The sequence below is a fragment of the Gavialis gangeticus genome, unplaced genomic scaffold (assembly GCF_001723915.1).
Source record: "Gavialis gangeticus isolate Ggan-Ray unplaced genomic scaffold, GavGan_comp1, whole genome shotgun sequence".
NCBI lineage: Eukaryota > Metazoa > Chordata > Crocodylia > Gavialidae > Gavialis > Gavialis gangeticus.
Genome location: NW_017728992.1, coordinates 134762425 through 134772940, shown reverse-complemented (window position 1 = coordinate 134772940; position 10516 = coordinate 134762425). Strand labels below are relative to the sequence as shown.

The following is a 10516-nucleotide window of genomic DNA, read 5'->3' as shown; positions in this document are numbered from 1 at the left end:
GGGGACATGTGACCCCGGATCTGCCCAGCAGAGAATAGTCCAGCCCCAGCCCACCCTGCCCCATGCAGATCTGGGGGCACTTGCCTCCCTCCTGGGCAAGCAGTGGGAGCAGCAACAGGAGCCACCAAATGAGCACTGGTGGAATTGCATGCAGGGGCGGGAGCCACCCCCCCGCTTCCTGTGCCCCCCTGACAAGCTGCAACTTCACCCCACGTTAGCCCCAGCCTGCAGCTGCAGCCCACCCTGCACCACACAGATCTAGGGGGGCACATACCCCGCCCCCCCCGGATGAGCTGCTTGTGGCTGTCCCATGCCCTTCCCCGCCCTGGCTGATCAGCGACTGCCCCAGCCCCATTCCTTCTCACCATGGGGGCCTTGATCCACACCCCCCACACCCTTTCCCTTCCCCTCCCCTTCCACCACACCAGACTTACCAGCTGGACACAGCTCTTCAAGCTGAAGGATTGCGTATTGGAAATTGGATTGGTATTGGTAAATATGCCTCCTTAAAAATCAGCTATCGGTATTAGCCCCAAAAATCTCTATCGGTGCACCCCTAGATAAAATACCAGTTGTTCTATTATATCACATAAGTACTTAAAAATAAAAAGTTTACACATTACTGTTCAGGTTGCAGTTATGGAACCTGTTTGTACCAACACTGAAGGATGTCAAGTGTTCTGAAACTGAACTCTGTCCAGTTGAAACAAACTTGAGTACTTTTTACTCTGCAGAATCACTTTCTTGTAATATGTTTAATATTTTGAAGAAGACCTGAGTTAATAGTGAACTTTTATCATCACTTTTATTTTACACAACTACTTTTAACTTAATCCACAGGGAATTATTTTAAACACATAAACCAAGATTATTTGGAAAGAAGAGGCAGGTAGTTTAAAATCAATTTTCTTGGATAAAACTTAGTAAAAGTTAATGCTTTTCCTTACATCAAAGATACCTTACATTGCTTACTCATAGTTCTCCACCTATCTTTTAACATGACACCAGTTCGATTGTTGAAGTCATAATGGATCAGAATTTTAGTCCAGTTTCCCATGCCAAACTCCTTTACTCCTTTCTTCAATTTCTTGTCTTCTTCCAAAGTCCATCGCTTTAAAAAGAGAATACACATTAAGTTTGATGTAGGAAGCTTAAATTCAACAGTTAGTATAAATACTACTAATGAAATTGTTTTCAGAAATGTATATATTGCAAATTCAATACTCTTCCATTATGTTGGGAAATGTACACATAACTTCTGCTATTGGATATTACTAGCTAGTGTAATGATAGGTGACAGTGGAGCACTGTGCAGACTTCAAAAGTGAGCATTCTGGGAAGCGAAGGTATAAAAAGAATGGCAAAGATCTATTCAGGTATGAATATGGGCCACATACACACAGCTGCTTTCAATGATCAGAACCTTAAAGAATAAATGAAACTAGCCTAAAGATTACTTGTTATATCAGGGGCAGACAATTATTTTGGGCAGAGGGCCAGTTACTGAGCCATCGAGGGCCACGTGACAGGCAACCCAGGGCAGATAAATATTCATTTTCTAAATTTTTTAGGGGCCCCGTGGACCAGACAGAATGGCCTGGCGGGCTGCATCCAGCCCCTGGGCTGCATTTTGCCCATCCCTGTGCTATATATTTTAAAGCAGGGGTCAGGAATCCCTTGCAGGTGTACTAGAGCATGGCACATGAGGCCATTTTGTTTGGCATGCCACAGCAGCCCGGGTTCTGGGCAGCTGCCGCCGGCCACAGAGCCCAGACTGCTTGCAGCAGGTGGCAGAGAGGCTGCAAGACCTGCTGGAAGCAGCCCAGGCTCTGGCAGGCAGCTGGGAAGCTGCAATCAGTGCATCAGATCTGGAGCCCTGGCTTGGCTCTGTGGCCGCTAGTGGTTGCACACGTGCCATGTAGTGCGTGACAGGGAAGGGGCGTGTAGCAATGCAACCCCAGCTCCCTTCCTGCAGTGTGCCCCGACGTGTGCGCGCAGCCACCACTACCGTGGAGCTGAGTGCAGCTGTTTGCAGCCTGCCCTCTGCGAGCAGCCTGGGTTCCATAGCAGTGGCAGCTGCACACTTAGAAACTGCTGGCATGATGGATGGCAGGGGAGCTGTGAGGGGCCTGATCCTTGTGGCAGCACAGCCCTGGTCTCTTCCTCGCAATGCTCCCCAAGGCACGTGCAGCTTCTACCAGCAATGAAGCTGGCTGGGGCTCTGGACCCTGGTGCAGCTCCTTTTTGCAAGCAGCTTGGGTTCTGCACAGATATTGGTTTGCAGCAGGCAAGCCACAAGCCTACAAGTCTCCCAGAAGGGGTTACCTGGTCACAAGTTTTGCAACATGGGGTATGTTTTAATGCATCAAGCGTGCAGTTTATGGTGCTGCAAACCACATGTGCCTCCACATCTGGATCTAGCTACCTTGTTCTGCTAGGGAACTAAGCAACAGCAAGAGCTTGCAGATTCCAAATATGATTCTATCTTCTCTTGCCCTGTTCTACTGCAATTTATATGGAAAAAATGGTTTTCATATGTTTATACATTGACATTTTTTTCACTCTGAGCTCTGAAGTGGTAAAGCTGCTTTGAAAATGCTACCAAAAGCACAATTTTAGCACTGCTGGCAAACAAAAGCTGTTTCCAAACGCTTTCTTACTTGCATTATTATGTAATTGGTACCTTCCAGGAGCTACCAATAAGCATAAATAAGTCCTAATACAACTGCTATAAAAACAGGCATTTATGCTTAAAAAAAATAAAAGCAAACATAAATGAAACAAATTTAAATGGAAATATGTAAAATTATCAAGCTTCTCTAGTTTGCTTAAATCTCCTTCCAAAGTTCATTCTTAAAATGTTGGATGAATTTCACTTAAAAAAAAGTTAACAATTCAAACTCATTAAAAAAAACCCTTTCTTTGAGAATTTAAGGTAAAAGTGCACAAGACATTGCTAGGCTGTGCAACTGCCCTGTAGTGAAGTTTTGACATTTACCAACTTTTTGAAAAAGGCTCAAACCAGCCCTGTTACAAATGGTTAAGTTTAAGACAAATTTTTTGCTTTCAGAAATATACACTTCAGATTCTGCATGTACAATCTGATGATTCTACAAACTCTACTAGGCGCATAAATATCTAGCTTGTATGTATATATGTTTTAAAGGAGGGACAAAAAGTTATTGAATGCTTAGCCAAACGTTCTCTCATATGTGCTATTAGCAATTATCTGTTTTTATCAGTTTTAGAATCTTTAGAGCGAATAATTGCCTTACCAAAAACAGTAGCCTCTAGGAGAAAGCACTGGGTTTTGTATATGAAGAACTGGTGGTATTGTTGGGTTTTCTGTTGATCCTCATTTTGAACTTCCTTTCAGATCTGCCAAGCAGGTTCAACAATCTCTTTCATATTTGTATTCTGTATATCAGATTATTTATCTTCTGTGGATAGTTATGTACAAGGCAACCCTGAAACTGCGACAGACCAAAGCCAGAAATTGAGCCCAGGTCTTCCAGCTACTCTACCATCCTCATTCCTGTAATGAAGTGCATAAAGAACAGGAACTATCTACTAGGGTTGTGTGAAATGGCTCTATTCTGCTTCAGCCATTTTGGAGGGACAGTGATTCAATTCAGTGTTTTGGATCACTGTCCTGATTTGATTTGGCCAAAACTGTTTTGGAATTTCTACGCTGTTTCAGAGATTTGGCCATAGACTATCATGGGGAATCACTAAAATACCTATAACTTTGTCATGTTTTGCCTGATTTGGATGAAAATTGCAAGGATGGTAGCCCCTTCTAAGGCAATGGAGCCTGCCACGTTACAAGGAGATAGGTGCAGGGGTTTTTGTGAAACTGCATCTCAAACTGTTCAAAGCAAAACTTGTATCACTTGTCAGCAGCGGCAGCCTGTTGTCATCCCACATGCAGATCTGGGGGCCCACGCCTCCCCGGAGGGCTGCAGAGCTGTGCCAGGCTCTTCCCGGGGGGCATGGGCCCCTCGACCTGCGCACAGGATGACAACAGGCTGTTGCTGCTGGCTAGGGTCCTTTCCAGCACTCTGTGCGGGCTGCGCTGAGCAGACTTGGGTGCTGGCACTGGCTCCAACCGTCAGCGGCAGCCTGCTATTATGTATGCAGATCTGGGGGCATGTGCCCCCCAGGAGAGCTGCAGGGCAGTGCTAGATCCCTCCTGGGGGGGCATAGGCCCCCAGATTTGCATGTGGGATGACAGCAGGCTGCTGTCCCTCCCCCAGAGCACTGAGATTGGAAGGAACCTCAGGGAAAGATCAGACACTGGCCAACTACAGATGTCAATATCAGAGCAGGGCCCCTCCCCGGCAAATCTTCTCCCTCTCTCCTCTTAGTTTTTGGTTCCCTGCAAGCCTGGCCCCAAAACTCTGAAATGTTTTGGATGCTTTTGTTTCATTTCAGAACTTTTTCTTGGTCTTCTGTTCTGATTTCGTGTTTTGGGAGCTGAAACACCTCCAAAGCAAAATGACTGCTGAAGTTTTGCACAGCCCTACCATCTACACATGCAAATGTCACATTAAATCCTTTGGTTAGTGGCATACTAGTAGCTTATGTTCAGCTGAATATACATCACGGGCCTCCAAATCCCCAGAAATCCTCTCTCAAACCTGTATCTTGTTATATACTAAACACAAAGAAGTCAAATTTGAAATCATTGCTCAGGCAAGAAGCCATACTGAATTTCAATTTGACTTGTTGGTAAAGGACTTACCATACAAAATGGCTATAGAATTGAGCTCCTGTAATGCCCTAAATTAAAGTGTGACACTTGTATCTGGAGGAGTTCAATTTACAATGAAAGTCTTTAGAAATTAGAGCAGATTCTTTCAATAACATTACATCAGACTGAAATATGTAGCAACAAAAAGCTGAAAATGGGCACTGAACCATTGCAATGAAGTTCTATTTACAAAAACATGAGTGAACAAAGCCAACATTGAAAGGGAGACTGCATGGAAGAGGGAGTCAACAACCCTTTCTGTGACATTCACAGAATTCTTTCATGCATGCAGACAGTCTTATATAATCCACATAATTATGTGATGAGCTGATTCAATTTCAGAACTTATTGCAATAATTCTAGTCAATGAATACATATTGTACAGAAAGCAAGAAGACTGAATATATTTAGAAGTTAAAGAAAAAGGATATTTAAAATATTAGTTCCTTTTTATTTTGATAATTTAGAAGTCTAAAAAGTAATTTCCCACTTACTATTCAGTTTTGTATCTCCATATATTTGTGTTTCTGCATTTTGAATACTCCCAATTTATGACATAGTTGGCAACTTTGGTCATCATAATCTGACCAAACCTTCCCGAGAGGTCTGTATGCAAATCTAATGTCTGAAAACTATGTAATTGACTACTAACACACTACTGAAAAAAGGTAAGTGTGTAATATGCCATGTTACTGAGACAGTGGGCAATGAAAATGTAATGTCAGGTGTCCAAGTCACAAGCTGTTTTTGCCACATTCACCAGCAATGAAATCAACAGAAAAGAAGCCATTTGCTTAATCAAGTTGGTTATGTTTTTGGAAGGAAGGGGTATATTTTAAGACAAACGGTGTCAGGGCACTCATAGCATTTGTACACATGCTTGCGGCACAGCACCAGGTGCTTTTAAAAGTGCTCAGTACTGCAGTACATGCATTTGTATAAATGGCGAAATGTGTCAGTGCTGCTAAAATGGTGGTGGCATGCTTTTGAACTAGAACACACCAAAGATGTTTTAGTTCTAAAGTGCACTGTTACCATTTTCTGCACACTGACAAGCATTTCACTGCTTATACAAATGTGTGCAGTGCAGTGCGCGTCAGCTCATGGGCACAGCAGACTAGATTAACTGAGTCTGCTCTGATGTGCTGGAGATTCGGCATATCGCAGCACAAAAATGTATGTGTATAAATGCCCTCTGTTATTCTTTTTAATGAACTTAGTGTTAACTATCGTTGTTGCTTCTGAGACAGTCAGTCCCATAACTATTTCTCAAGGTTTTGCCAGTGTCAGCCACTGTTAAGTAGCATTTCAGATGTTTTAAACCAAGGAAATGGGCCATATTAGTCTCTGGAAACAATAGCTCTCCTTAGCAGCTGGCCTATTTTGAGAACTAGATAAAGTACTAGCTAAATCTACTGGTAAGTTCTGTTAAAGGAAGGAAGAATGGAAGAATCAGCCCTTTTAACTGACAGTTAAAAGGGAAAATCTTCCTTGTTTAAAAAGTTCATCCATTTCATGAGAAGCAAAGTCACCAGCAGTGTTACGTTGTTGATTTTGTACACTCATGAAAAAGACTAAAAGGAATACCTTTGCATGTCCTATTAAACGTCTCTTTAAATGTCTTTTCCCCTCACAAGAACGGAATAAAACTACAAATTGCAATAACTACATAAGGGTCGTCCTAAGGGTCACTTCAGAAAGTAAACTATACCCCAGATTAATTACAGAAGGGTCTCATTTTCACAGTCAAATCCATTTTAAATACCCTTTTAATAATATATCCACATTAGCTGCACATTTAATAGTGAGAAAAATAAAAAAAACAACCTTTGAAATTAGAAAAGTAAACATTTAGAAACACCATGCAAGAAATGCATGTTACGTGTAAAGTATGCTTTAAGGTCAAACCACTGAGTACTGGCAACAAGCTGCACTGTAGCTATCACTGAATGCACATCAATGATCCTTTCAATTCCTATTGTAAAATAAGGTGCAACCTAAGAACCAGACCAGATAAGATAGAAGGAGAGTTCAGATAAGTCTCTCGCTACTAGTCTTTTTTTAAACAAAAGTATTTTGGACTGTACACTTAGATGCCAATTCACATGTGGCATAATACTTTCCACATTTGTCCTACTGCATACACATGCAAATATGAGATTAATTTAGAGTACACAACCAACACACACCTGTTTTTTTCGTCCAGTTAGCCTGCGAGATGAAGTTTCTGCATTGTTTTTCAAATTCTGCAGATCGTTCTGCAAATCTAAGTTGACAAAATAGAGCACACAGATCAATAAAATATCAGTGATAGACAATGATACCATGCACTGTGACTGAGCATAAAGTTAGTACAGAATTTTGCATCTGCTTTGGTCTTATGCATGTAAGTTTGTGTATCTTTAGAAAAGAATTTCATTTTGTTAAAAGCCATTCACTCTACCTATTTCTTTTTCAATCCCTAAGCAGTCATACCCAGAAACCCAAAGACAGACAAAGATCCAGTACTGTTCCACTACTAGCTTTTTCATATCTAGAGTACTATTAGTGCAATATGAAGCAGGCACTGTTTTACCACTTTACCTTGGCATTTTATCTCCCAGATTTGAAAGCTGGCAGAGCTGATGCACAATGATTATTGTTTCCCTCCCCCACAATCAACTTTACAACAATCAAAATGGTGGGCAAGTGAAGAGCAAGTTGATTGGTCATTTCTGCAAAGAAAGACAGCTATATAGAAATAGCCAATAAAACACGCAGCTCTCAAAATACCAATGTATTTATATATAATTGTTTTGCATATACCCCTATAATCTTGATAAAACCCACTGTATACTAACTTCGACAAGCACTGGTTCTTCCCCGCTTCTTTATCCTGGGAAAAGGTGCCATTTCTGCATTCAAAGGCGTATGTGCTTCTATATGTGACCTACAAGATATGTATGAAGACCTGAAGTAAAACTTGCAACTGGGAATGCTGAAGTCTTCAGAACTCACATGACAGAGAAAAAAGAAATTTCTCTTTACCTCAGTGTTTGTCTTCTTGCATTTCCAGAAGATCTCTTTGATACATGATGTACATCTTCCAAGTTACTTAAAAGAAAAGTAGATACCCCAAATCATTTTATAGGCTGTAGCTCTTCCAGCTAGATTCTAGCCAACCCAGCTAGGCCTCTTTTTACTACTGAAGTCTTCAAGGCTTGTAACAAAATGTACAAAAACAATTGTGTATGAATACTAGCCCTTTCACTGAACGTATTTACAACTCCATTGCTAGCCAATGCTTCCATTTATGCAAACTATAAAAAAGAAAAAGGACGGGATGAAACCCTTACTCCCACCAAAACACATACAAATAACATTACAATACATAGCGAATCTTTTAAATTTCAAGCAAGTCCTTCAAACAAAATATACCCTTGTGTATGTTTTCACTCCCTCATTCTGGATACTTCATATAACCTACTCATTTCTTTCCTTTTTTATGTCCTTGTACGACATGGTATTCAGCAGAAATCAGAGATTTGTTGGAATCTGACAGAGCTGTGCCATGAGCACTTCTGCTATGGCCCTGAACTTGCAACCTCTGGGACTATCAACCATGCACCTTAGTTCCTGGCACCACCCCAACCCCCTAGCCTACTAATGACTTCTATACAGTTTCAGCCATGTCTTCTGTACAGACCTTACAGAAGGCTTATACAAATTACAGTTACTCTTGATTTAGAACCAAATTTGTGTCTGTGTTTATGTCCTTGATGAAATATCCTCTCATCAGAAGAAGCCACTTAGCAATCATAGAACAGTAACAGTAAGCATTCTGTACAGGAAGACTATCATCTCTAGCACAACACCTTTCTTGGTGAACAAAGTTATAAAGTCTAGGTTTTCAATATTTGCAACAACTTATTCAGTGGTGACTCAAAAAGTGACTGGCTAAAATTAGACTGAAATGGTAAATCCCTCATCATTAAAGCACAACAGAGCTTTCAGACTTTAGGTTAAATTGCTCTTCCACTTGGAACCAGTTTAACCTACTGATGAAAAAAAAAGAGAGAAGTTTCTTTCACTACAGCCACAATCCATAAACAGAGTATTTTACTGAAATCACAGATAAACTCAGATCTCTCCCTACTCTGTCTTGGTAGAAGCAGCTCTGGCTCCTAGTAGACATTAATTTAGTGGTACTGTTAGGATCAGATCCCTGATCCCAATAATCACATGCCCTGGATGTGTAATTTTGGGGATCAGGAATCAGACCCCAGCCATGTCCTTTATATTTGCTAGTGCATGTGGAGCCTGAGATTGAAATCCTGGGCTCTACTTGAACCAGAAATTCCAGAGCTTTATACCTGGCATCATACTGTCAGGTGGGGAACATGACTGGCTTCCCCACTCCCCTCAGCAAATTCAGAGCTACACTGCTGGCAGCACATAGCTATGGATTTGCTGAGTAGGGGGAAACCAACTGTACCAGACTCAGTCCAGATCCACTGTTGACATGCCCCAGTTCCCATGCCAGCAATCATGCCTGGGGTTCCTCCATATCAGCTGGGCCAGGGCTCCCTCCATTCTGATGCCAACAATCAGCTAAACTGTCAGCATGGGGACAGGACGTACCATATGGTCAACTTAAGGTGCCACACAAGCCACCCACAGAAGCATTTTGCATAATATGTGAAATATTTTTGCCTGGTTTGCCATTCTATGGTGCCATAAATTGGCTCAATGTGTGTGACATGTTGCTATTTATGGTGGGATTAACATGTTACTTATGTGATTAACAGGGACCTCAAAATATTTTCTCTGCACTTCAGAATTCAGAGAGCAGGACTAAAAGTTTGAGAATAAAGAAGAGTTAGACAGATCCCAGCAATTAAGGCATAAAGACTTATTCTGAAACCTGTTGAAGGCAAGCATGTGCATCCTCAAGAAATGCTTAGTAAGTTAGGTGTCATGCTCCACAACTGTAAAACTGAACACTTGGAAAAGAAGAAGAACCATCTGTTTGTATTATCTTTCTGTTACATATTTTTAAAGGAGCACTTCTGTATTCTTATGGTGCTTACAAGACTTTAATTTCAAGTACCAGTATCATACAAGGATCAGTGACATGATGATCAGTTACAAACCTTTGTTCCATTTCCAAAGCATTTCCATGATTTGTTTCAACAACACTTGCAGGTGTGTCTTGTGAGGCTTTTCCTTCCAGTCTTTTGGCCTCCACCTCTTTCATTGCTGCCTGTGAAAAATCCAAGAGTAATACATTTATTTTAATATAAAGAGCAGCTACATACATTACTGTTAAAATACATTAGCATAGGCTAAATAGTAGAACACACCAACATCAGAGGGTTAGGTCCACAAACCCTCACCTTTGCAGCAGGAGTTAGGAGATGCAACACAAAAGCTGTGAGGGACTGTGGTGTTGCTATAGTCATGTGCTGCAGCTTTTGTTAGAATGTGTGCTGCTTCTTCCATCAGCTGTGGAGGGACAGATGAGCTGAAGTAAAAGCTTGTCCTTCACTTGGCAATCTGCTGAGAATTAAAGTGGGTTAAGGGGTGGAAGAGAAGGAAAAAGTAAATCTCATTTAAAATACCAAGCGGAATTACAGTTCAGTAAAGGAAACTAAGCCGGGTTCATTTGAAATTATAGACAACATCATGCAATGCTCTGCTGCTCAGTGTTTGTTTTGCACAAGTTTGCAAGATTAACAGAGGATAAAGTGCACAGATTTTAATTATACATCCTCTCCCCACACC

At 41.3% G+C, this 10516-nt stretch overlaps 1 protein-coding gene across 3 annotated transcripts in view; it reads right to left on the bottom strand.

The window, feature by feature from the left end:
• Window positions 1-754: 754 nt before the first annotated feature.
• TERF1 (telomeric repeat binding factor 1) overlaps window positions 755-10516 on the bottom strand; it is a 34196-nt gene continuing 24434 nt past the window's right edge. Inside the window, exons 6-10 of one of the 3 annotated variants that reach the window (XM_019527797.1) lie at window positions 9886-9995; window positions 7781-7846; window positions 7594-7703; window positions 6943-7019; window positions 755-1111 (exon numbers count right to left, since the gene is read on the bottom strand). In XM_019527797.1, the coding sequence (XP_019383342.1) occupies window positions 944-1111; window positions 6943-7019; window positions 7594-7703; window positions 7781-7846; window positions 9886-9995 (531 nt within the window). In that variant the 3' untranslated portion in view covers window positions 755-943. The remainder of the gene's footprint in view (window positions 1112-6942; window positions 7020-7593; window positions 7704-7780; window positions 7847-9885; window positions 9996-10516) is intronic. The other 2 variants (XM_019527798.1, XM_019527799.1) reach the window with 2 other exon arrangements.